Genomic DNA, 27,118 nt, shown 5'->3' with positions numbered 1-27,118 from the left:
CACAGAGCAGGCCTGCAGTGAATGCTGGAGCTCAGACTTGAAGACTCCAGTCCATGCCAGGTGCTTCTCTGGGGCTCACATGTGGCTCAGGAGGATGCAGCACAAGGAGCAGAAACACGGCCTGGCAGGAGGGGACCTGGGCCTATGCCAGAGATCCCTACCCATTCTCCTCCCCTCCCCCTCCTTGGCAGGCCCTGGCCAGGTCCCCTGCCCCATCCTCCTGAAGCCTGAGTCTGTGAACCACAGACTCTTAATCGGACCATCTCGGTATGTGGCAAGGATGGAGGGAAACACAGGGACAGGGGAGCCCAGAGAAGGCCCTGACCTAGCCAGGGTGGGAAGGCTCCCTGGAAGTGGTGACTATTGAGGCAAAGTGGGACTGAACAAGCAGAGGAAGGGTCTTCCAGGCACATGAGAGTGTGAAGATGCCTCTGCAACATCACTCACATCGGGGGGTGGGGGTGGGGCTGGAGCACAGAGCCGAGGGTTTTGGGGGGCAAGAAGATGGTGAGGTCTGGGGCTGGAGAGATGCCAGGTGCGTGCTGGGTCTTGAAGGACATGAAGGCCAGCCAGCAGACTGTCCTGTGAGTGGTGGACCTCCCTCCAGGGCGCCAAGCAAGGGCAGGACAGTGCTCTGACTGTTTGAGCACGCTCTCTAGGCTGCAGAGCAGAGAACAGACAGGAGGGAGGGAGCAGAGGCAAGGCTGGGGCTGCTGCCCTGGTCCAGGGAGGCCGCAGTGGGATGGATTAAGGGCCTGGGCTGTGAGCGGGGGAAGGACCAGGCCACGGAGGCTATTAGTGGTAAGGGAGAAAGGGGCTACAACGACTCCCAGATTCCTAACCAAGACATGGCGGAGGTGTCTGTGCTGTGCACTGGTCTCGGGGGCAGAGGAGGTCCAAGCACCACCCTCCAGCACCCAGCAGCAGGTTCTTGCAGGATCTATCGCCTTGCTGACCAGGAGACAAGCTGTCTGTAGAGGTGTTACCATTACCTCTGGACATAGCACATCTGTCTTCAGCCCCCACTTCACAGGGAGGTAGGTCACAGTTACAGAAGGCAGCCAGTGTTTATAGAACCTGAGAGTGAGCAGCCCACCAGGCCCCAAGAAACAGTGGCCCAAGAGGGAATAGGCCTTACTCGAGGTTATATAGCATGTCAGCTGTCACAGGCCAAGAAGGGATACTAAGCAGGCTTGAGGTGAAGGTAGGGGGCAGAGTCTGTGAGCAGAGGCCCCAAAAACAGAGGCAGGACCAGGACAGGGCAGGAGTGTCACAGGAGACAGATTTGAGGTTGAAAGGAAGACAGATTCTCTAACAGGAAGAACTGTCCAGGGACAGAAAAAGCTCTCAGTTGCTGAGTTAGCTCCCTGTGCCTGAAGGTATTCAAGCAGATACCTCCCCCACGCCCACACCCAGCCCCTGGAGTTGCTGGAGGGAATTCCCACATTGGGATGAGTGTGGAAGCCTGCTTTAGCCAAATGAAGATGCTTCTCCCAAGAGCCACAGCTTACTCAACACAGAGTCACCAAGGCGTGCCTTGCGCCAGGCCAGGGACGTCCAGGGCAGGTGGAACAGAACAAGAGAAACCTTCTCAGTCACTCTTCCTCATCCTCATCCAGGGAGATGAGGCCAAAGCTGGGCAGGGGGCACAGGGTGGAGGCCCTGGCTGCCCAGGCTCCATGTCACAGGTCTAAGGGACTGGGCACATGTGGGGCACAGGGTTGAGGGCTGGACAGGGTCAGACACAATACAAACTCCTCCTACACCCCACCCCTCCTGGAGGTCCCCAAGGCTCTGGGCTCATTTCCTAACGAGGTCCCTGGAAGGACTCTTCCTAATTAAATTAGGACAGTAAGTTATGGCCTGGGGCCACCAGGAAAAAGCAGGGACAAAGGAGACTTCTGGGCGGGGGCTCCCCAGCCCTTCCTATTCCACCCAGCAGTGAGCATCTCCGCATGGGAGGGGACACCTAAAGGTCAGTTGGGAGACAGACGTTCAGAGGAAGAGGTCAAAAGAAGCTGAGCAAATCATGTGCAGGCACTGCTCTCAGGGCTTCTCTTAAATAAACTCATATTCATCCAGCCACTTAGAGGGTTAAGTGTTGGCTCCATTTTAGAGACAAGTGAAGTAACTTGCCTAGGGCCCCACTGCTAGGAAGTGGGGAAGTATGGACGTGCCCCCAGGCAGCCTGGTTAGAGGCCCTGCTATTCTCTGCGTCACAGTGGGGTTACTCAAGGATGAGGTGATGCAGGAGCGGTCAGGAGGAAGGGGACCTGGGGGGTCTTTGTGTCTGTGGCTCCCACCTGGCCACAGAGTAAGCAAAGGCTTGGAGTCAGACCTGGACAAACGTCAGGGAATCTGAATTTCAAAAGCTGCCCAAAGTGACTCAAGCTCCTGATGCAATCCTCACAGGTGGGAAAACTCAGGCTCAGGACAGGTCAGAGACTCACTCAGGTCCCTCAGTAAGTCGGTGACAAGGGGAGGCTCCCTGGCTCCCAATGTGTGGCACTGAGAGCCTGGGGGGACTGGCTCTCCCTAGGACGATAGTGACAAGGGCTCAGGCCTCTGCGCCCAGGGGGAGAATTCAGTGCAGAACCACACAGCCATCAAGCTCTGGGCCCTGGTGCGGACCTGTGCCCAGCACAGGAAGAACTGACTGGTTCTGCAGGACCCAGTGAGGCTTCAGCCAGCATACCAAAACCAGGAATTGCTCATTGTCCGTGTGCATGGGCCTCCCCGGTGGCTTACATGGTAAAGAATCTGCCTTCAATGCAAGAGACCTGGGTTCGATCCCTGGGTGGGGAAGATCCCCTGAGAAGGAAATGTCCACCCTGTCCAGTATTCTTGCCTGGAGAATTCCATGGACAGAGGAGCCTGCAAAGAGTCGGACATAACTGAGCGACTAACACTTGCACTTTTTCACATAGTGTAGGAGTCTGAGGTTCAGGTTTGAGGGACTTGTCCCAGGCCTGCAGCTAGGACATGAAAGACTGCAGTGGAAACTGAAGTCCAGCTGACACTGGGAGGCCATACGAGCCCCTGTCAATCACCTCTGAGAAGCAGGCAGTTGTTAGGGGAAGGAGAGCGCGGAGACATGAGAGCATCACGTGTACAGCAGATATAAAGCCTGGGGCTGCAGGTAGTAAAGAATCGGCCTGGTCAGACTCAGCAAAAAAATAAACAGGCAGAAACTCCCAAGTGGAGGCATGTTCTACTAATAAACTGTTGGTTCCAGCTTTGCATGTTTGGTTTAGGCCACATCCCCTGGGTTGGGGTTGTAAAGGGTTGGATTTCACAACGCTTACTCTGGGCCTCCTAGGCCACAGAGAATAGGGGCAGCTCCTTGGACCCCCACACCTGGGGCCTGGCCATAGCAGAGCTCCAGTGAACTCCCTGGTTCTCAGGGGGAAAAGAGAATCCCAGAGAATTAGAGCTGAGAGGGGCTGGGAGATGCCCCACTCCTAATGAGTAGAGACCCAAGAGGGTCAGGAACCTGCATAGGGCCAGTTGGTGAAGTAGGATCGGGGGTGGAGCTGAGGTGGGCCTGGACTCTGGGCCATGACGTTTCTATCAAGCTCAGCCCTCTGGGTGGGGGGGCGGGGGGGTGGGTGCAGACAGTGGGCTGCAGGCTGAGACTTGGAGGTGAAGAGAGGCTGCCATGGCAGGGGGCAGGCTGGGAACAGAGACTGCTGGCACCTCGCCAGCTACAAATAATTCCCCGCCACAAACAGCCCAGTGGGGGGCTTTGGATTCAGCTTGGCTGGGCAGCCTTGGCCCGCGTGGGAGGAAGGGCGTCAGGCGTGGGAGGAAGGGCGTCACCGTGTCCCTGCCGCCTCCGTGTGTCTGGAACAGTCACCTCCCTCCTGGTGCACACCCCCTCTCTGAGGTGCATACCCTGTGCACACGCACATGTACTGCGACACATGGTGGAGAGGCGGCCGAGGGTGACGGGGGCAGCAGATGGCAGCTCAGAGTCTAGGAAGCAGAGAGGGCAGGGGGGCGGGAGGAGCACTGGCCTGAATATCCCTGGATTCGCGCCACCAGGAAAGCCCACCCTGGGCCTCCAGCTATTCAGTTCTGCAGCTTAACCTGGGCCGATGGGCCCTTCTTGCCTCTCATCAGCTTCCAACTCTCTGATGTTAAACGGACCCACTGGGGAACCAAGGCCCCCTCCTAGATAACTATGCCAGGTGCAGCTGGTTAACCAGGTCTTCTTGTTTCTCTCTGCTTAACCAACTCCCCCAGGCCACCCAGGAGGCAGCCACTATGAGGCCTCCAGTGCAGATGGCAGTGGATGAGGTTATTCCTACAGTCCCTCCCAGCCCAAGATGCTGCTGTTCTCCAAAGCAGCCAAGTCCTCCCAACTGGCCAGCTGACCTACATCTCTCCTGCTGCTATTTCAGCAGTTGCCCTCTCGTCATGTCCTTGGTGGAGGAGGAGGAGGAAAGCTGCTGATGGTCCCTTCTACTTAGCTGTCCCCCGTGCGGGGATCATGGGCTTGGGAGGGGAAGTGGGGTGCTCATTTCAGGGCCAGGTCTGGACAGAACACTTTATATCAGCTTGGGTACCTCTGAGAGGTAGGATCATTATCCCCATTTCAGAGACCAGCGATCTAAAGCTCAGAGCATAAGACCCATACCAGGAACCCTGGCTAGTGGGTCACAGGACTAGTGGTATGACTCCATTTTTCTCCATCACTCCACAGCATCCAATCCAATCACAGGCACAGGAAGAAGGCAGAAGGGAGAGCAGCCCAAGGAACCTGAGCCTTAGGGCTAAGTTCTGGAAATGGACCCTAAATAGTCCAGCTACCCTCCATCAGCCTGCCTGGAATCCACCCACAAAGCCAGCTATACTCCCACCAACCTTCACCAGGCATCAAGGAGCTTGAGGGCCACAAGACCCCTTCCCCCAGGCCAGGACTCACCCTGAGCCCAGCTCCAGGGAGAAGAAAACTGCTCAGAGTGCTAGTTACAACGCAGGCGAAGTATGGACCAATGGGTGAAGGGGAGATGAGGCTCAGAGAGGGAGAGCCCCTCACCCAGGGTCACACAGCAAGTTAGGGGCAGGGGCAGAATCACTTTTATAATGCTGTGGAGGAGATAGATTCTACAAACATCCTGAGAAAAATGAAGACTGGTTGTGTTCCCTCTTGTGTTCTCTGGTGGGGGTGTTCTCCTTGGGGCCAGAATACAGTTGTCCTTTCTCCTCACTTTGCTTTGTGCAGCCTGGATCTGGCTGCTTTGTCTGCCCCCTGGGACTGGGGTGAGGTGGCCCTGTGCTCACGGAAAAGGGAGGTCCTGTGGACTGCCCACCTGGCTGGGAGGGGCCACAGGGAGTTGGGCTTTCGTGAGATAGGAAACCGTCTCCTTGAGGGGGAGTGACAAGGTGAGGAGGAAAACACACACTCAACCCTGTCTTTCCCAGGGCTTTCTTCTTCTTAAGAGAAGAACCAGAACAAGGCACAAAGTGTAATCCTGATATTTACCCCAGCACTGTGTAGACAGGAAAAAAAATAGAACCAACTAAATACAAGTCTATCCATAGGAGACTATGTCATTAAATCAGGGAAGATTCATGCAGTGGAATGCTATCTAGCCCTTTAATATGATGATCGGCATCTACTGTTCTGACACAGAAAGATGTACATGTTGTAGGGAGAAAACAACTGGCATAACACATGCTCATTTTGTAAAAAAAAAAAAAAAAAAAAATAGCACATGAACTCGCATGCAGAGAATACAAGAACATCTCTGGGAGGACAGGCAGCTCCCACAGTGGTATAACCACATGAGAAACTCCTGCCTTCCTCTTTTCACTTTTCTGAATTGTCTGGGTGTTTTTTTAAACAAGTATGAAACTATCTTCATATAATCAGAAAAACTTTCTTCCACTGGAAAAATAAATGAAATCAACTGAAGTGAGTTTTGGCTTGAGCACCACCAGTAACAGGCTGTCTGGCCCCAGGTAAGTCCCGCACCCTCCCTGAGCCTCAGTTTCCTCAAGAAAATGGGGATGATAATGAACTTCTGCACTACCTTCCCCACAGAGAAGCTGTGAGGCACAAACTGGAAAAAGCCATATTGTGGTTCTAACAGGCTGAGAGGGCCAGAAACTGAATAGTCTGCAGAGTGGCTGGTGTAAAGTCCCTTGTGGAACTCAGAGCCAGTGACCAGAGGAGGGCGGTGGCCACATGACCATTCCCGTGGACTCCCAGACTGGCAGACCTCAGGGAGGCTTTGGGCTGCCATATCCAAGGGGCGGGTGTGTGGAGGCCGAGAGGAATCATGGGAATTGTGTGGACCTAGGAGCCCCATGGCCCTGCTTCTCTGGGAGATTCTTCCAGTCACTAGAGGGTCTTGATAATAAGCTGGGCTCTGCACCTGCAAAGCACTTGGCTTGTGGGCACCTAGCCTGGGCTCTGCCAGGGACAGAGAGGTCAGACCTGGTGCAGGGGGATGGGGGAGCTCACAGTTGGGGCCTCTCCTGAGCCACTCCAGCCAAGGGGCTATTCCTGGGGCCTATGACATACATGGCCTATAAGAGGAGCCAGGGCCACACGACTGGTGATGGAAACTGCTGCTTCAGGCTCAGCTCATGCTCAGGGGCACCGAGGGGCCAGAGCTGCTCAGGAGGGAGTCCATACACCCACTGGCAGGGGTTGGCAAAGACAGATGCCTGGGGTACCTAGAAAGGAAGAGGGGCCACAGCACACCCCCACATCACTCCCGCTGTAGCTGTGACTGGGATGTGTGAACATGTATCTCCTCCTTTACCTGTGTCACACTGTAGCTGGACAGGCATGGCCCAGTCCTGTCGCTGACCGACCAACGCATCCAGGGCAAGTGACTTCGCTTCTCAGAGCCTTGGCCTCAGGTGACCGAGCTCACAAGAGAGGACCTGACTATGGTCCCTAAAGGACACCCAGCTCCCTTTTCCAGCCTCAAGGACCCCTCAGGGGCTTCTCAGAGGCCCCTGGGTCCCCCACATCTGACTGATACTAGATTCCCACTCTCAAAAGTGGGGGACATTTCCTCAGTCCATTCATTCATTCACACACCACTCAAATGCCTTGGCTCTGGGCCAGGCCCTGTGGTCCCCCACCTCAGATACTCCCCAGCAACCACAAGCTCCTACAATGGGCTATAACAAGGGTCCACAAAGCCATGGCATCCAAACACAGGACAGGTTAGATCACACCAGGAAGACGGGGAAGGCTTCGTGGCAGAGGTAATGAGCTGGGTTTTGAAGGATTAGTAGGAAACAGGGCAGGACAATCCAAGCAGAAGGAAAGTATGTATGAAAACCCGTCGATGAATTGCCTGGGAGCCAGAGAACCAAGAGCTTTCCTGGTAGCTCAGCTGGTAAAGAATCTGCCTACAATGCAGGAAACCCCGGTTCAATTCCTGGGTCAGGAAGATCCCCTGGAGAAGGGATAGGCTACTCACCCCAGTATTCTTGGGCTTCCCTGGTGGCTCAGATGGTAAAGAATCTGCCTGCAATGCAGGAGATTTAGGTTCAATCCCTGGGTTGGGAAGATCCCCTGGAGGAGGGAATGGCCACCCACTCTAGTATTCTTGTCTAGAGACTCTCCATGGACAGAGGAGCCTGGCGGGCTACAGTCCATGGGGTCGCAGAGTCAGACACGACTGAGCGACTAAGCACAGCACAGCACAGAGAACCAAAGTCAACATTTTGGATGACTTGGGTTCTTGGCCTTTTCTGGGGGCAAGATGGTGAATTGGAAATGACACTCTTTGAGGTTACCTGCATCAGTGACATATCGCTGGGGCCTCAGTTTCCCTATCTGTATAATGGGAACAGTAACCACCATCCCCAGGCAATGGCCAAGGAAGACCCTTGGAAACTATGGAGGGTTACTTTCATGGGGGGCTATGTGAGGAGAGGACCTTACGTTGGGGCTCTGTGCTGTCTCCAGAGAAGAGGGTCCCTCCCAGACAGAAACCTGTAGTCCAAGGAGGTATCACTGGACACTGCAATCCCTCACCCACTTCTTCCACACCCTCTGAGCCCCAGGCCCTCTGACCTCTACAGGGTAATCAGAGCTTGGAAAGGAAGAGCCCAAGGAAAAGTCCAGGCTCCAGAGTGGACAGGCCTGGGTCAAGTCCCAGCTCTAGCACTCAAACATCATGACACTGGCCAAGTGACTTCTCTTTGAGCCTCGGTTTCATCATCTTTAAAATGGAAATAATAAGAAAACAGCCCTCAAAGGGTTGTGAGTAGCAAAGCCACTGAATGCAGATCGTCCAACATGATACTAGGCGCGGGGTAAATAGCCTGTATCAATTGTTAGTAATTCCCTCAAGGGAGCTATTTCAGCATATTCCTTGCTCAGCACATGGTTGGCAGGACAACTTGGAGAAGAAGGATCTGGGACCAAAGGAAGAACAGGGACAGACTATGGGAGCTCAGGGACCAGGGAGGAAGAGGACAAGAGGTCAGGGAAGGCCACTTGGGGGAGGTGGCACGTCCACCAGACCGTCAAAGACTGGGCGACGGGGAATGTGGGCAGGTGTTATCAGTGCTGTTTAGATCCAGGGCCCTGAGGCTTGGCTGCACGGCCCCCACAGCAGGGCCCCACACCCTCCCCTCAGCCCAGGGTTGGCTTCCTGGGGGTGGCACTGGCCTAGGGGTCTGACCTGGGCCAGAACACTTACTTCCATTTGCTTATAGCCCTGAAGGGATGCAAACAAATGTGTACTCTCCTGCTCCCTCAGCCCTCTGCTTCCTCCCTCTCTTCACCCTCTCCCTGGGGGCATCTCTCTGGCTTCACCTGCTGCTGCTATTTCCCCAAGGAGAGAAAACTGTCAAGTCAGTTTCGTGCAAACAACTCAGAGGACTAAGAGGCCCGCTGCACTCAGAACCCTCGGCAGGCCTGAGTGAGCCCAGGGGGTTTCCGGAGGGGAATTTGGTCCCAGGAGAGCCCGCAGGAAGGCCCATGGGAGAGTCTTAAGCAAACGCTCCCAAGGCCTGCTGGGACCAAGCCATGGAGGCACCATCCTGGCCCCGGGGAAGGGAGAAGCTTGGGGTCTGCCGGGGGCCACAGGGCTTCCTCCCCTTTCCAGGCACAGACAGGTCATAAACCAGCCTTGGGACAATCATTTGGCCTCAGGGAAGGCTTCCTCTGCCCATTCCAGGGCCCCAGACACTCGTTCACTGAGACCAACCAGGCTGGTTTGGTTCACTTCTTCCCTCAGGCCCTCCCTGGGTGACTTTCTCCATTCCCAGATTCAACTCAGGGCTGAATGGCCTTGGGGCTACCTCCACTAGGGCTCAGCAACTCTGTGGCTGGGGCAAGTCTCAGAAGTGGGAGCCTTGGGACCTCTGGCTAAGCAAATAGGAGCAGGAGAAGCAGGGACATCTTGGCAGACAGATATCTAGAGTCTTCAGTGAACTCCTCCAGAGCAGACAGACCCATTGCCATTCAACACCTACTGCTTATCAGGCACATTATCTCACTTAATCCTCACAACACTTCTGGGAGGGAGAGACTAATACCACCTCCAAGACCATTCAGCCAGAGGTCACAGTTGGGATAGAAAACCAAGAGTGTCTAATTGAGGGCCACATTGAGTTATTCCAACACCAAGTCTCTAACTCCCCTCTCTTGACTCCTGTGTCTCAGCCCTGGAGAGACGGTAGCAGGGAAGGCTTTCTGAAGGAGGTGAAACCTGCACTGACAATTTGAAGGTGACAAGAAGAAGGCTGCCAGATGAGGGAGCAGAAAGTGTTCCACACAGATGGAACGGCATGTGCAAAGGCCGTGAGAAGCAGCAGGGAAGCTAGAACGTGACAGAAGTCTGGTGTCACAGGTTCATTCACAGGAAGAGCAGGAAGGGGTTGGAGGGCAGTGGCCATCAGGAGCTGGTCACAGAGGCCCATATGCAGAGGAGTCGCAGCTGACCTTATGCTATGGGGACATGGGAGCTTCAGGAGGACTCTGAACGGTGGAACCAGCAGGTCAGATGAGGAAACCGAGGTTCAGAGAGAGCAGCACAGTCTGTCAGATGTCTCCTTCCAAAAAAGGACACGAAGCTGGGCCTGGTGTCAGGGGTGTTAGAATGGCTTAGGTCAGGTGGCACGCTGAATACCAAATGCAATGTGCAGCCCCAGCCGGAAGTGGTGGCCAAGCTTTAATTATTTACAAGGCCACTGCCCAGCAGGCCTCAGCACTCCTGCAGCCAGGCCTCGCCTAGCTAATGAACTCTCTGCCGGGGAGACCTCACTGCAGCCACTGCTTATTAAACTTGAAGTGGAGGAGTGACGAAGGCTAGGAGAACAGGGCAGCCTAAAAGAGCCTGAATAGGTAGGGAAAACTGAACATACAACCGGGCCACCTGTCTACACAGCCCATCCACACAGAGAAGCTGGAGGGGGATGAGAGGGAGAGGCTGATGTCCCTTCAAAATGAGGAAACAGAGGCCTGGGAGGACTTGCCTGAGGCTACCAGCTAGTGCTTGATGTGGCACACATTCCATAGTCAGGTGCCTGCATTCAAACCCAGCAGTTTCAGTTTACTGAAAAATCATACACCCTTGAGCCTGTTCCTTAACCCCTCTGTGCCTTCATAAAACGAGGATGTGCGCAGGTGACTTCATAGAGTCACCCTGTTTTGTAGACTCGAGGAGCACAAGGTGACGCATGTAGAATCCCACCACAGCAAGAGGTCAGTAAATGTTCACTGTTCTTGCTGTTGCTGCTCTGGGAGCAAAGGGCTGGCTGGAGACCAGAACCCCTGTCTCTGCCCCAGACACTAAGGAGCAACAGGAAACTGAGGCCAAGACGCTGGCTGGTCTATGTGGCCCAGGTGCAGCCAGGAACCCCACCCCTTCCCTTGGCTGGGCTGCCCCTGAGCTTCCAGCCCCTTCCTCCACTTTGAAGGCCCTTTGAGCTGGGAACTGACGCCCCATGAGCCTTTCCCTTTCCCATCCTGCCAGCTCTATTCGAAAAGGCAAGTCCCATCCGTTGTGGGTTAAGTTTCAGCACTTAGAAGGTCAAGTTCCAGCTCCAACCATGAGGAGCTGTGTGACTTTGGGGGCATCATGTCACCTCTCTGAACTCCAGTTCTTCCTCTATAATGTGGGGCCTGTATCATCTGTTTCTAAATGCTAAGTCCTAATGAAAGTGAAAGTGTTAGTTGCTCAGTTGTGTCTGACTCTGCGATGCTATGGACTGTAGCCTGCCAGGCTCCTCTGTCCATGGGATTCTCCAGGCAAGAATACAGGAGTGGGTTAGCATTCTCTTTTCCAGGGGATCTTCCCAACCCAGGGATTGAATCCAGGTCTCCTGCATTGCAGGCAGATTCTTTACCATCTGAGCCACCAGGAAGGCATCAAGTCCTGAGGGAATGGCATTAATTACCATCTTTCAAGGCCTGGCTCAGCTTCTCTTCCTCCAGAAAGCCTTCCTTGGCTTCCTCCAAAGACAAGCTCCCTCCCCCCAACCTCCATCATCTCACAGAATTCATGGTCGGCATTCTAGCCCCTTTGGGAGCTTGAACTCATTTTGCGGCACACAGACTTCACTTACAAATTGCAATCCCCAGTTTACAAGCTAAGAGGTACTGAGGTGGAGTGGCTGAGGCCCTCTCACAGGGTGGAAGGGGTGGAATGATTAAATATAAGGCAAGGAGGACAGTTCCAAGAAAGCAGTTTGGGCAGGTGGCCCAGAATGGAGGGAACTTCCCAGATGGGGAAGGAAGAGGTGACAGAACACCATTTTCCAATACCTGGCCCCATACAGCCACTGGATCTTGCAACCCTTTCCTCACCATTTCTCTTTGTGACCCCTAGGAGTCCCCTTCTAAAGACCTTGGTGGCGTGAACTCACATCCATTCCCTTCTCTTCACCAGCCCCATGTGAAGACTTTCTATGTGTATAATCTGTGGTAAAGGAATGGCTACCCTCATTTGGCAGATGATGAAACAAGTCTAGAAAAGTCCAGTGTGTAGGATCAATACTCGATACTAACAGCCAAGCCCTCAATATCAGTTGTTTTTGTTCACTAATCCTTAGTGAACAACAACAACAAAAAAAATCCTTAGTGAACCCTTTTGTTCACTAACCTCTGACCCCACCCCAGCCATCTCAGAATGAAAGCAGGAGCCCAGAGTGGTCATCAGATTGGCCCTCACCCCGCCACCAGCTACTTCACTCTTTCATCTTGCCCAGAGACTTGAACGGAGATGAGCAGCACTGGTATCACCCTCCTAGGTCCTTCTTCACCACACTCCCACCACCACCACCACCACAGATAATGCCCCTGAGCTAGGAGGCAGGCGGACACCCTGACCAAGTTCCGTCACTCTCAGCTGCATGACCTTGGGCAAATCACTCAACTTCTCAGAGCCAGAATTCTTATCAACAAATGAGAATGACAAGAAACACTGTTGCTCTTCACAGCCATCCTCACAAAACTGTTGCTATGCAGACTCAGGAAGATAAAGTAAAACCAGCCCAGAAATGTAGTTCCTATTTCCCCACCTCATCCTCAGCATTCCTACTAAAAGGGACCACAGAAGAACAACTCCCAGCAAGGAGACTCACTGTCATATTTTACCCTGACCTAGGCATTTTCAGAATTTCAACAGAACTGGGAGATGGTCAGGATCATAATTAGGCTAAGAACTCTGGAGTCAGATGCTTAAATTTAAGCTCCTACTTAACAGCTCAATAGCTATGGGGTAAGTAACTTAATCTCTCTCTCCAGTGCCTCTTTTTTTGTGTGGGTTTTCTTTTTTTTTTTTTTTTTGGTCTGTAAAATAGGACTGTTCTGAAGATTAAAGGAATTTATATAAGACACAGTGGTGGACTTGACAGTGATATTCTTCCCACAGTGGTGGACACACAGCTAACAGTCAGCACATGTTAGGTGCATCCCTTTAAATGACATTTCTAGAACTGGTCCTCAAAAACAGGTCAGGAATCATTAGCCCCAGTGGTCAGAAGAGGAAAGACAGGAGGGAAAGATGTACCCATGTCACACAAGCAAATCTGGGATCAGTTCAGTTCAGTTTGGTCGCTTAGTTGTGTTCAACTCTTTGCAATCACAAGGGCTGCAGCACGCCAGGCTTCCCTGTCCATTACCAACTCCAGGAGCTTGCTCAAACTCATGTTCATCGAGTTGAGTCAGTGATGGTCTGAGAATGAACCTGGAGGCTGACTGGCTGGCAAACCAAGGAAAAACAAAACAAAAACAAAAACTAGAACTTAACAGACAATGCCAGTCCAGGTGGTCCCTCTACCCCTTGCCACTGTGTGGAGCTGTGGGCCAGTTGCCCTCATCCCGCAGAAGCTGTGCTCCCTGGCTTGGGCGGGGTGGGGGCGGGGGGTGTGGGAGATGGAGAGGTTGGGTGCGTGGGGGGCGTGGTAGGGGGCGGGGGTGGGGGGTGGGTGTGCTCTCCAAAGTGCCCCAGTGCCTGGCAGACAGCAGGCGCTCAGTAACAATGGATGAATGACTACCTGTGTCAGTGTTTATAAAGAGTCTTGTTTTTCTGTTCCTGGAACTACATTCCTTCCACTGTGACAACTGCTTGCTAACTCGCTTCAGGTTCCGCAGACATCAGATACCGCGTGCACTTCAAGAAAGAACTTCCAAAGCTGCTGCGCCCGGGTGCCGGCGAACACCACACTCAGCAAAGGCGGTCGGCCACCTCATGTAGCCCGCGGTTCACGCACGGCCTTGGGATCCTCACGCCCCTTTCAGGAAACAAACTCTTCCTTCTGGGCCCCTCCTTCCTGCTCTGCCATGACTCACTCCTGGGCCTGGCTGGCAGGAGACCGCAGTCGGCCAACCAGGGTGGCACAAGAAAGGTTTTCACCGTGACTAGGCAGAAAAGCAGCGGGCGCAAGCGCCTGGCCTGCACCTACTACCCAGGGGATGAGCGGGGGTGTGACCAAGGCGGGGCCAGGGCAGGGCCCCACCGCCCGGGGCGCCAGAAAACTGCACACCCGTCCGCTCCACGATTGGCCTGCTCAGACCACAGAGACCTATGGGGTGGTCCTCCCACAGCCAATCAGGGGCCCCAGGGAGCCCATTCATTCACACAACGCGGCAGGAAAAGAAGCGAGGCTAGGCCCAGAGTTGCGTGGAACTTTGAAACGCGCGCGCGTTCTGTGGTGTCGAGGCTGGAGTTCCGGAGGGCCCGATCGCAGAAAGCTAGACGCGTGTAGGGGCTGTAGATTCGCCGCCTACAGATCCTTCCCAGCAATCTGGGCGTGGCGCACCCTCCTCCCCGGCCCCGCAGTGCCGGGTTCCGCTCCGGCCCCAGCGGGACCCGCGGGCCGCCGGGAACCGGCCGGGTTCCTAAGTGCCCAGAAGGAAGCGGCTCTCGGGCGGATTCCTGGCGGCAGCCTCCGGCAGTAAAAGCCCACACAGGTGGCCTGGCGGAGGCTGCAGCCACGTGGGCGCTAAGCAAAGCGTCCCCCCACCGTTCCCTCCTTCCCCGGCCAACCACTCACGGCAGTCGTCCTCGTCACTGTTATCCGAGCAGTCGTCGTCCTCGTCGCACCTCCACACGGAGGGAATGCAGCGCTCGTTCCGGCACCGGAACTGGTTCTCTTCGCACTCCTTGACCGACCCTGCGCGGGGGGAGAGGAGGCGTGAGCCGGATCCCCAGAACATAGCGGTCCCGGCCGCGGGGAGGGGTCTACTGAGTGAAGGAAAGGGGGCGACGCTGAAGCCAAAGACTTGGAGGCCTCTGGCACCCTCGACCAGGAAGGGCAGGATGATAAGGGTTCCAGGGATGACGGGCTGCTCTGTGGCACGACGAGGCCAGGCACACACAGTCGGTGTCACACCATTTTGATACACTCCCCATTCAGAACACTCACCCGCCCACACGGCCCATAATGAGAGATCCACACAGACAGCCCACAGGGAGCCCCCGGAACACGCCGCGACACGCGCACTAGGCGCTGCGGGCACATCCCCCTCGCACGCAGCCCCTCTTTCTCTGCAACACGCAGGGGTCGCCGGAAACGCATTGTCAGCCGGGGTAGTCTCCAGGCTCAGCTCATCGCCGCCGCGGAGCGCGCGTGTCAAATTAACCCCAACGGCGAGAATCACACAGCCCTCGCGAAACCATCAGTGATCAACCCAGCAAAGTTCCTGGCCCCCACGGCGCCCATCCCCCAAGAACCGGTGCCGGGGGGGCAGAGCCCACTACACAAGAGAGCCGCGAGGGTGGGGGTCGAGGGCAAATTAACGGAGACCTGGGTCCCCAGGAGTATATCCTGCACAGGCGCCCCCCTGCCTGGCCCGGGCTCAGGGACTCCGGTGCAACCCGCCCGTCGGCCGCCGGGCAGTGCTTTGTTGGCCGCTCCAGCGGCTCAAAGCCGGGCCGGGCATCGGCCGCACGCACCTTGGCCGCCGTGCAGTGGATCCGCTGCCGCCGCCGCGAGATGCTGGAGCTGCAGCAGCAGCAGCAGCAGCGCCAGCGGCCGGAGCGCGCCCCGCTCGGGGCGGCCCATGGCGGGCCCCGGGCTCCGGCCGCCGCGCCCCGCGCACCCTGTGCAGCCGCCTCGCCTCAGTCCACCGAGTCCTTGCCGCGGCGCCGGGGCTGCCTCTGCCCCCGCCGCCGCCGCCGCCGCTGCCGCCCGCCCCGGCTCCTCGGCTGCATTTCAAGCAGGTTTCGTGACGCTCGGCGGCGGGGCGGGCTCAGGCTGGGCGCGCGGCCCCGGGCCTGGGCTGCTGCCGCCGGCGCGCGCGCCCCCTCCCGCTGCCGCCTCCGCCCCACGCTCCTCCCTCTGACGCCTCCTCTCCCTCCTCCCTCAAGCTTTTGGTCCGCTTCTCGGTTGGTACGTTCTCAGAGACCCTGCTCAGGGTCCCCCTCGTGCTGGGCGTTGCAGACGCTGGGATGAGCCAGGCAAGACCTCTACCCTCAAAGGTAGCAGATGGCCTAAGGGAAGCAGCACAGGCTGCCTGGAGGAGGTGACAGGCTGATAGGAGGCTGAGGAATGCCAAGGAGTGAACCTGGGCGGGACGGAGACGATGTTCCCGGGTGCACAGGCCTGTGAATGTGCACATGGAGTAGGGATGATAGTGGATAGGGGTTGGGGTACCAGGATTCATGTGATCTGGGAGAAACTGGGGGAGCAGGAATGGACCTCTGCACCCCTCCAAGGCTCCAACCCAGATATCACACATTCCTTGTAGCTGGTTAACGTGCCCATGCTGCATTCTCATATGAATGCAGTTTGTGAGGCCAAGGATGAGAGGCAGGTGGCTTGGGCCTGGTGGACAGACTTGATTCATTCATTCTCATTGGGTCATCTGTTGGGCCAGGCAGAGGGGCAGACAATCAGGGGGACCAGCAGGGACAACGGGGTTGTCTTCGCTGTGATGGTGAAAGGCAGAGACTGGGGGCCCCCCAGATGGGATGCCTCATCCCTGCTAATGGAGGACTCACACCCAGGGCTGCTGTCCGCCCCTGCTGGCATGAATAAGACCCCTCCTCTGGAAAGTCTCAGCCCCACTTCACTCATTCCAGAGTGCAGGTGACTAGATTTTAGTTACCTGCTGGTAAGCAAGCCCCAACCAGCACAGCCTTTTTGGACAAAGAGTTTTGAGTGCACTGGCCACTAAAAGAGCCAGACTTGAAGGTGGTTAGGCCCAGTGCGGGTCCACCTTCCCCTCCTTTCTTGCTGTCTCACCTCCATGGCAGGGATATAGAAGAAAGGGCCTCAGGGGTTGTTAGCCTCAGGCCTAGAAGTCACTCTGTCTCATCAGCAGTCCTATTACTGAGCTGTATGTCTTCCCACAAAGGGCAGCCCATTGGCAGTGTTTGTGACCACCCCATGAGAGAGGGTTCCAGACCCCAGAGAGCCCAGCAGGTGCTGCTTCCATCACCTCTTCTATCTTTTGTTCATTCAGTCATCCAACAAACACTTTCCAGCCCTGCTCTGTGTCAACCCTGCGCCTAGGAGTGCCAAGGTGAATCAGACAGTCTACCAGCTTCATTGCTGGGGAGACACACCATCAACCGACAGTCGATGAAATGCAGGCATACTTTCAGCACAAAATTATGGAGCACCTGCTATGTGCCTGACATTGCCCAGGGATACAGTATAGAAATAGATGGCGTTCCTCCTTGCCCTCCTGCACCTTAAATCTTAGTTGGGAGAGAGAGACACAAAAGCAAGAAAACAGAAACAAAAAAATGATCATAATTTCCAATCATCATAACTGCTATAGAAAAAATAAAGTAGGATGATGTGAGAGTAATATGAGGTAACTTTAGAGAGGTGATCAGAGAAGGCCTCTCTGAGGAGGTGACATTTCACTGAATGGCCAAGAATGAAACTACTGTAGATTGAATGTATCCTCCCAGAATTACATTAAAACCTAATCTTCAGTGTGAAGGTATTTGAAACTGGTGTCTCTGGGAGTCAATTAGGACATACATGAAATTAGTGCCCTTAGGAAAGAGGCTCCAGAGACATCTCTGGCCCCCTCTACCATAGGAGGACATAGCAAGAAGATAGTCGTCTATGACACAGGAAGTGGGCTCTCACCAGACATCAAATCTGCTGGCATCTTGACCTTTCATTGCCTTGACCTTGAACGTCTCAGGCTCCCAACAAATTTCTGTTGTTTTCAGGCGACTCAATCCGTGATATTTAGTTATGGCATCCCCAGTGGACTGAGACAGAATCCAACCCTAGGAAGATCAGCTGCAGAGGCATTCCTGGACAGGAGAGCAGCAGACAGACTCCTCCAGTTGGGCTGGAATCTGGTGATAAGGAGAAGCTGGGTGAGCAAGTGATGTCAGAGAGAGCAGCAAGGTTCTGATCACATGAGGGCTTTGTAGGCCACGGCAAGAGGTCTGGATTTTGTTCCAAGCACAATGATTCCCAATGTGACAGCGGGATGCATAGGACTGGAGCCCCTCTTGTAGCCAAGACTGACCACTTCAGCTTAGCTGAAGTCATTCCCCATCTGTGAGCTTCAGTTGCTCATCTGTGAAGCAGAAATGGGGAATTTCATAGGTTCATTTTAGTTTTCAGATTGTGTGGATTGAAGTTCAGAGGCAGCAAGGTAAAGAGATTAAGAGCATAGGCTCTGGGTTAGACTCCCTGGGTTTAAGTCTGTTCCTTCTCTTTCTAGGTACGTGATATTGGGCAACTCACTTGACCTCTATAGCACAGTTTCTTTACCTGTAAAATGGGAATGATGACTATCTCACAGGGTTGTGAGGATTGCATTAGAGGAGATTATTTATGCAGAGCATGCAGTGTACAGTTCAGTTCAGTTCAGTTGCTCAGTCGTGTCCGACTCTCTGCGACCCCGTGAATCGCAGCATGCCAGGCCTCCCTGTCCATCACCAACTCCTGGAGTTCACTCAGACTCACATCCATCGAGTCAGTGATGCCATCCAGCCATCTCATCCTCTGTCGTCCCCTTCTCCTCCTGCCCCCAATTGCTCCCAGCATCAGAGTCTTTTCCAATGAGTCAACTCTTCACATGAGGTGGCCAAAGTACTGGAGTTTCAGCTTCAGCATCATTCCTTCCAAAGAAATCCCAGGGCTGATCTCCTTCAGAATGGACTGGTTGGATCTCCTTCCAGTCCAAGGGACTCTCAAGAGACTTCTCCAGTACCACAGTTCAAAAGCATCAATCCTTCGGTGCTCAGCCTTCTTCACAGTCCAACTCTCACATCCATACATGACCAATGGAAAAAACATAGCCTTGACTAGACGGATGTTTGTTGGCAAAGTAATGTCTCTGCTTTTGAATATGCTATCTAGGTTGGTCATAACTTTCCTTCCAAGGAGTAAGCATCTTTTAATTTCATGGCTGCAGTCACCATCTGCAGTGATTTTGGAGCCCAAAAAAAATAAAGTCTGACACTGTTTCCAGTGTTTCCCCATCTATTTCCCATGAAGTGATGGGACCGGATGCCATGATCTTCGTTTTCTGAATGTTGAGCTTTAAGCCATCTTTTCCACTCTACACTCTCACTTTCATCAAGAGGCTTTTTAGTTCCTCTTCACTTTCTGCCATAAGGGTGGGGTCATCTGCATATCTGAGGTTATAGATATTTCTCCTGGCAATCTTGATTCCAGCTTGTGCTTCTTCCAGCCCAGCGTTTCTCATGATGTACTCTGCATATAAGTTAAATAAGCAGGATGATAATATACAGCCTTGACGTACTCCTTTTCCTATTTGGAACCAGTCTGTTGTTCCATGTCCAGTTCTAACAGTTGCTTCTTGACCTGCATACAGGTTTCTCAAGAGGAAGGTCAGGTGGTCTGATATTCTCATCTCTTTCAGAATTTTCCACAGTTTATTGTGATCCACACAGTCAAAGGCTTTGGCATAGTCAATAAAGCAGAAATAGATGTTTTTCTGGAACTCTCTTGCTTTTTCCATGATCCAGCGGATATTGGCAATTTGATCTCTGGTTCCTCTGCCTTTTCTAAAACCAGCTTGAACAACAGAAAGTTCACGGTTCACATATTGCTGAAGCCTGGCTGGAGAATTTTGAGCATTACTTTACTAGCATGTGAGATGAGTGCAATTGTGCGGTAGTTTGAGCATTCTTTGGCATTGCCTTTCTTTGGGATTGGAATGAAAACTGACCTTTTCCAGTCCTGTGGCCACTGCTGAGTTTTCCAAATTTGCTGGCATCTTGAGTGCAGCACTTTCACAGCATCATCTTTCAGGATTTCAAATAGCTCAACTGGAATTCCATCACCTCCACTAGCTTTGTTCGTAGTGATGCTTTCTAAGGCCCTCTTGACTTCACATTCCAGGATGTCTGGCTCTAGGTCAGTGATCACACCATCGTGATTATGCTGTGGATGTGACTGGTGATAGAAGCAAGGTCAAATGCTGTAAAGAGCAATATTGCATAGGAACCTGGAATGTCAGGTCCATGAATCAAGGCAAATTGGAAGTGGTCAAACAAGAAATGGCAAGAGTGAATGTCGACATTCTAGGAATCAGCGAACTAAAATGGACTGGAATGGGTGAATTTGACTCAGATGACCATTATATCTACTACTGTGGGCAGGAATCCCTCAGAAGAAATGGAGTAGCCATCATGGTCAACAAAAGAGTCTGAAATGCAGTACTTGGATGCAATCTCAAAAACGACAGAATGATCTCTGTTCGTTTCCAAGGCAAACCATTCAATATCACAGTAATCCAAGTCTATGCCCCAACCAGTAATGCTGAAGAAGCTGAAGTTGAACGGTTCTATGAAGACCTACGAGACCTTCTAGAACTAACACCCAAAAAAGATGTCCTGTTCATTATAGGGGACTGGAATGCAAAAGTAGGAAGTCAAGAAACACCTGGAGTAACAGGCAAATTTGGCCTTGGAATACAGAATGAAGCAGGGCAAAGACTGATAGAGTTTTGCCAAGAAAATGCACTGGTCATAACAAACACCCTCTTCCAACAACACAAGAGAAGACTCTACACATGGACATCACCAGATGGTCAACACCGAAATCAGATTGATTATATTCTTTGCAGCCAAAGATGGAGAAGCTCTATACAGTCAACAAAAACAAGACCAGGAGCTGACTGTGGCTCAGATCATGGACTCCTTATTGCCAAATTCAGACTTAAATTAAAGAAAGTAGGGAAAACCACTAGACCATTCAGGTATGACCTAAATCAAATCCCTTATATTTATACCGTGGAAGTGAGAAATAGATTTAAGGGCCTAGATCTGATAGATAGAGTGCCTGATGAACTATGGAATGAGGTTCGTGACATTATACAGGAGACAGGGATCAAGACCATCCCCATGGAAAAGAAATGCAAAAAAGCAAAATGGCTGTCTGGGGAGGTCTTACAAATAGCTGTGAAGAGAAGAGAAGTGAAAAGCAAAGGAGAAAAGGAAAGATATAAACATCTGAATGCAGAGTTCCAAAGAATAGCAAGAAGAGATAAGAAAGCCTTCCTCAGCGATCAATGCAAAGAAATAGAGGGAAACAACAGAATGGGAAAGACTAGAGATCTCTTCAAGAAAATTAGAGATACCAAGGGGACATTTCATGCAAAGATGGGCTCGATAAAGGACAGAAATGGTATGGACCTAACAGAAGCAGAAGATATTAAGAAGAGGTGGCAAGAATACACAGAAGAACTGTACAAAAAAGATCTTCATGACCCAGATAATCATGATGGTGTGATCACTGACCTAGAGCCAGACATCCTGGAATGTGAAGTCAAGTGGGCCTTAGGAAGCATCACTACGATGCAGTGTACAGTAGGCACATAATAGCTACTCGTTTAGTTGTGACGTGAAAGTTGCTCAGTCGTGTCTGATTCTATGCATCCCCATGGACTGTAGTCCATGGAATTCTCCAGGCCAGAATGCTGGAGTGGGTAGCCGTTCCCTTCTCCAGGGGATCTTCCAAAACCCAGGGATCAAACCCAGGTCTCCCGCATTGCAAGTGGATTCTTTACCAGTTGAGCCACCAGGGAAGCCCAACTAGTTTAGTTCGGTCAATCAGTTCAGTCACTGAGTTGTGTCCAACTCTTTGTGACCCCATGGACTGCAGCACACCAGACTTCCCTGTCCATCACCAACTCCCAGAGCCCACTCAAACTCATGTCCATTGAGTCAGTGATGCCATCCAACCATCTCATCCTCTGTCATCCCCTTCTCCTCCCGCCTTCAATCTTTCCCAGCATCAGGGTCTTTTCCAATGAGTCAGTTCTTCGTATCAGGTGGCCAAAGTATTGGAGTTTCAGTTTCAGCATCAGTCCTTCCAATGAATATTCAGGACTGGTTTCCTTTAGGATTGACTTGTTTGATCTCTTTGCAGTCCAAGGGACTCTCAAGAGTCTTCTCCAACACGATTATTGAAACATAATTCCTCATCAAAAACCTTTGATAACATCCTCGCACTCAAAGAATAAAGACTGAGCCTTCCTTGACCTCCTCTCCAAGAGGGTCTTTACTCCTACTGTCTGACGCACATCCAGCTGCCAAAGTGGGCAACTCATCTCTCGAAAAAGCCCCTACCAGAGGTCCTCCAGGCTCCTTTCAGCTCCCACCTAATCTGGGCCACTTCTCTCTCTCCCTAGTCAGCCTGTGACCTTCCCAAGGACAGGAACCAGCTCTCATGCATGTCTGGGTTTCTGGCACAGGGCACATTTGATCAGTGTTTGTTTGTTGTTGCCTTTATTCATGATTTCTGTATCTTTAGGAGGACTATGTCGTATTCTCCCCTATTTTCAGAGGACAAATACAAGCCTTGGTATATAACAAGCATTAGATTAATGATGTTTAAATCCTTGAAAAGATTAGAAAGAAAACCGTGTCAAGTAATAGCTAATGCTTACTGTACACTTGCTAGGAGGGAGGTGGTCTGGGTGTTTTAAATGCTTTAATTCATTTGGTCCTTACAGCATCTCTATGAAGCAGGTTTTATGTTGATCCCATTTTACAGATGAGCAAGGTAAAGAAAGGGTGGGGAGATCATACAGATAATAAATGGCAGGCCTAGCAGTTGAACTCAGAGGACAGATCTGGGAGTTTTTCAGGGCACCTAAGTTGGTTAATTCTCGTGAGGGACAAACGGAGAAAGCCAGCCCTTGGCACACACCAGACAGCAAATGGATGCTGAGCTTCTGGTACAATTTGTGCTCAAGTGACTTCTTGTCCTTACCTGTCCTCTGTCTCCATCCTGGGCTGACTCACGCATACTGGCCTCACCCAGTCCTGGGTTTCCAAAGAAAACCCTCAAACCCAACCCCAAGTACAGTGAGTTTTCTGTGAAACAGAAACAGGTGACATTCCACCTGCTGTCCACATGTCCCTCCCAGGTCTCTGTGTCCTGTCTTCAGAGCTATCAGAGGCCCAATGGCCCACTCATTGCACATTCTACTCCCGCACTCTGTCCCCCAGGACAGCCTCAGTCCTCTGCCAGGCTGTAGTCTCTGCTGAGAATTCTCTTGCCCTGGCTGGCTTCTGTGCATACTTTGGGCCTCAGCTCACGATCCTCCTCCCCTGGGAAGCCCTCCAGCCTCCTTTAGAGAGGTACCCCCCTTCTTCTCTAGACTCCCACAAGACTGTGTGCCGCAGTCTCTCTGATCACACTGGGATATCATTGTTGGATTCCCCATCCAATGAGGAGTTGCTCAAGTGAGAAACTGGGTCGTCCTGGTCCTTGCTGTGTCCCCAGTGATGATTTGTTAAAGGGTAGTGTGATATGAATTCTCTCCAGGGCCAGGGCCAGAGAGCCTTCTGCATATACACCTCCCCCAGCTGCTCCAGCTGGCTTTGTGCTAGGCAAGGAGCACAGATGGGCCAGACTTCGTCCCTGCCCTTGAGGATCTTGGGTCTAGGGGCAGACAGTGACAGTGCAGGCTGATAAGAGCCCAGAGAGGGGGTGCCCATGGCATCACATCCCCACCCTCAGATACCCAAGGCTGCATCACCCATCCAGCCAGGGTCAGAGACTAGTGGCCCCGAGCTAATCACAGCTGAGCTGCAAGGGCAGCAGAACTCTCCCACTGTCTGCTGCCTTCACTTTACAGAAGTCTAGCCTAGTCTGTCGTGTGTACTAGAAATGAATTGCCATTTTCTCTTACATATTTACCTCTCTGTCCTTACATATTTACCTCTCTCTCCTCCTCTCTCTCTCTTTTCTAGCAGAGTATCTTCATTTCCCATAATAGAAGAATTCTCATTTATTACATGAACTTTATACAGGTCCAAACTGCCATGGTTTAAATCATATGTTAGCTGTGTAACCTGGGACAAGTTACTTGAACTGTCTGTGCTACATCTTCATCTATAACATGAGGATGACAATGTTACCTAATAGTATTAATTACCTGCATAGCAAAATAACCTACAACTTAGCAATTCAAAACAACAAATATTTACTATCCCTTATGGTGTCTATGGGTCAGGAATGTGGAAACAACTTAGTTGGGTCATGATGTTGGCCAGGCTATAGTCTTCTGAAGGTTTAACTGGGGCTGGAGGGTCTTGGTTGACTCGCTCATGTGCCTGGCAATTTCGTGTTTGCTGTTGGCAGGATGACTCAGCGTTTCACCAGACAGATTTCTCCATAGGACTGCTTGAGTGTCCTTACAACATGGCAGCCAGCTCCCCCCATCCAAGAAGGAGAAAGAGAAAACAAGGAGGAAGTCACAATGTCTTTTATGGCCCAAGTAGGGAGGTCACTCCATCATTCTGGCAATATCCTTTGATTTCACATGTCAGCCCTATTCCTTGTGGGAAGGGACTATGTAGAAGAATGACAGTCAGGAGGCAAAAATCGCTGGGCCATCTTGGAGACTAGCTGCCACATATCTCACAGGATTAGCGAGGATGAAACATGTTAATATAAGTAAAGTGTTCAGAAGGCTTTTCTGTATATAGTACATCTTATATGTGTGTTTGTTGTTGCAATCATTGCTGTTTTTTTCTGGTACATAGTAAGGACTCCATAAGGGTTATTTACAAATACCATAAACATTATTCCTATTATCTACAGAACCCTATTCATCATATAGAGGAAGACACCCAGCAACTGAGAGGATAAAAGTATTTCAGGGTTTCGAAACTGACCAGAGCACAGCAAGACAAACCCAGCCTTGGTTTCTTGCCTCTTGGCTGTGTACCCCCAGGAGAGTCACATCTGCTTCCTTCACTGCCTTGCTGGAGGACACTGGGCAGGTCTCTTTTCCTCTCTGACCTTGGGGTTCCCATCCGAAACATGAGGGTTGGACTAGGTCAGTATTTCTTATGACAGATCAGTCACTCTTACCCACTGGGAGTGACTTTCTCCATTTCCACTTACCTCCTCTACTGTCATCCTAGTATTTTCCTTTAAGTCCTTTCACTTAACAATAAACTTCACTTCATCCTAAGCAATGCTAAGCAATAATCTCCATAAGATCACAGGTTTGATATGTTAATCATATTCTCCAATACACATTAAAATAAATGTGTGCTTATTCAAATAAACGATACCCTTCTGTCCAGCCAGATGCATCTTGCTTCTCTCGGGGCCGCCAGCTCCTCGGCCCACTTAATCTGAAGAGGATGGAGTACAGGAGCCCTGACCATTCTGCCCATGACAGCAAACTTCTCAAGGTGACCGAGAGGCCACCAGGGTGCTGGCCACCTGAGTCAGAGGACCTGCTAGCGGAGGCTCAGCAATTTTCCGTTTGCTTTGTTTTGGTTTAGTTTTCATTTCTTTTTTTCTTATTAGAGTTTCACTTCCCACACTTTAAAGAATCAAATACTTCATGAGAAACTTAAGTCGTTCACTCCCTACCTCTATTTCCTTCTCCCCAGAGGCAAACATTTTTGTGTTTCTGTTTCTTGATCTTTCCATTTCAGGCACTATCTTTTGACTTCTCACCACGAAGATAAGGATTTAGCTCTCTTACTGCCACTACCACCACCCCCTGCTCCCCCAGAAACATAAACACATAGACATCCACACAGTCACTCTCTGAGTCAACCCTTACCCATCCTTCCAATATGATTGTGATTATGTGATTTTAAAAGATGTTTTAATTTTTTTATTTTTAATTGTGGTAAGAAACACATAACCTAAAATTTACCATCTTAACCCCTTTTAAATGTACAGTTTGATGGCATTAATTACATCCACATCGTTGCATAACCATCACCCCCAGTCAGCTCCAGAACTCTTTTCATCTTGCAAACTGCAACTCTGTACCCATCAAATAACTTCCCATTCTCCTTTGTCCCCAGCTCCTGGCAACCACATTAGAACTTCTGTCTCTATGAATTTGACTACTCTAGGTACCTCATGTAAGTGGAGTTGTACAGTATTTTCCCTTTTACAATTGGTTTATTTCACTGGCCTAATGTCCCCAATGTTCATCCATGTTGTAGTGTATTGCAGGATTTTCTTCCTTTTAAGGATGAATGCAAAGAAATAGAGGAAAACAATAGAATGGGAAAGACTAGAGATCTCTTCAAGAAAATTAGAGATACCTAGGGAACATTTCATGCAAAGGTGGGCACAGCTAAGGACAGAAACGGTATGGACCTAACAGAAGCAGAAGATATTAAGCAGTGGTGGCAAGAATGCACAGAAGAACTATACAAAAAAGATCTTAATGACTCAGATAACCATGATGGTGTGATCACACACCTAGAGCCAGACATCCTGGAATGTGAAGTCAAGAGGGACTGAGGAAACATCACTATGAACAAAGCTAGTGGAGGTGGTGAAATTTAAGCTGAGCTATTTCAAATCCTAAAAGATGATGCTGTGAAAGTGCTGCACTCAATATGCCAGTAAACTTGGAAAACTCAGCAGTGGCCACAGGACCAGAAAAGGGCAGTTTTCATTCCAATCCCAAAGAAAGGCAATGCCAAAGAATGTTCAAACTACCACACAATTGTACTCATCTCACAAGCTAGGAAAGGAATGCTCAAAATTCTCCAAGCAAGGCTTTAACAGTACATGAACCAAGAACTTCTGGATGTTCAAACTGTATTTAGAAAAGGCAGAGGAGCCAGAGATCAAATTGCCAACATCTGTTGGATCATAGAAAAAGCGAGAGAATTCCAGAAGAACATCTACTTCTGTTTCATTGACTATGCTAAAGCCTTTGACTGTGTGGATCACAACAAACTGTGGAAAATTCTTAAAGAGATGGGAATACCAGGTCACTTTACCTGCCTCCTGTGAAATCTGTATGCAGGTCAAAGAGCAACAGTTAGAACTGGACATTGAACAACAGACTGGTTCCAAATTGGGAAAGGAGTACATCAAAGCTGGATATTGTCACTTTGCTTATTTAACTTATATGCAGAGTACATCATTCAAAATGCTTGGGTGGATGAAGCACAAGCTAGAATCGAGATTGCCGGGAGAAATATGAACAACTTCAGATATGCAGATGACACCACCCTCAGGGCAGAAAGTGAAAAGGAACTAAAGAACCTCTTAATGAAAGTGAAAGAGGAAAGTGAAAAAGCTGGCTTAAAACTCAACATTCAAAAAACTGAGATTATGGCATCTGGTCCCATCAATTCATAGCAAATAGATGGAGAAACAATGGAAAGAGTGAAAGACTTTATTTTCTTGGGCTCCAAAATCACTGCAGATGGTGACTGCAGCCATGAAATTAAAA

The 27,118-nt window shown here is 51.3% G+C and overlaps 1 protein-coding gene across 7 annotated transcripts in view; it reads right to left on the bottom strand.

The window, feature by feature from the left end:
• The window catches only part of LRP8 (LDL receptor related protein 8), a 77,216-nt gene extending 61,601 nt beyond the window's left edge, over positions 1-15,615 (bottom strand). For all 7 annotated transcript variants that reach the window (XM_055585834.1, XM_055585837.1, XM_055585836.1 and 4 more), the window contains exons 1-2: positions 15,384-15,615; positions 14,482-14,601 (exon numbers count right to left, since the gene is read on the bottom strand). In XM_055585834.1, coding sequence (XP_055441809.1) covers positions 14,482-14,601; positions 15,384-15,492 — 229 coding nt within the window. In that variant the 5' untranslated portion in view covers positions 15,493-15,615. The remainder of the gene's footprint in view (positions 1-14,481; positions 14,602-15,383) is intronic.
• Between the last annotated feature and the right edge of the window lie 11,503 nt (positions 15,616-27,118).

Source organism: Bubalus kerabau, chromosome 6, assembly GCF_029407905.1.
Source record: "Bubalus kerabau isolate K-KA32 ecotype Philippines breed swamp buffalo chromosome 6, PCC_UOA_SB_1v2, whole genome shotgun sequence".
Classification (NCBI taxonomy): Eukaryota; Metazoa; Chordata; class Mammalia; order Artiodactyla; family Bovidae; genus Bubalus; species Bubalus kerabau.
Note: the sequence above shows the minus strand (reverse complement) of the source record. Positions and strands in the feature narration are given on the sequence as shown.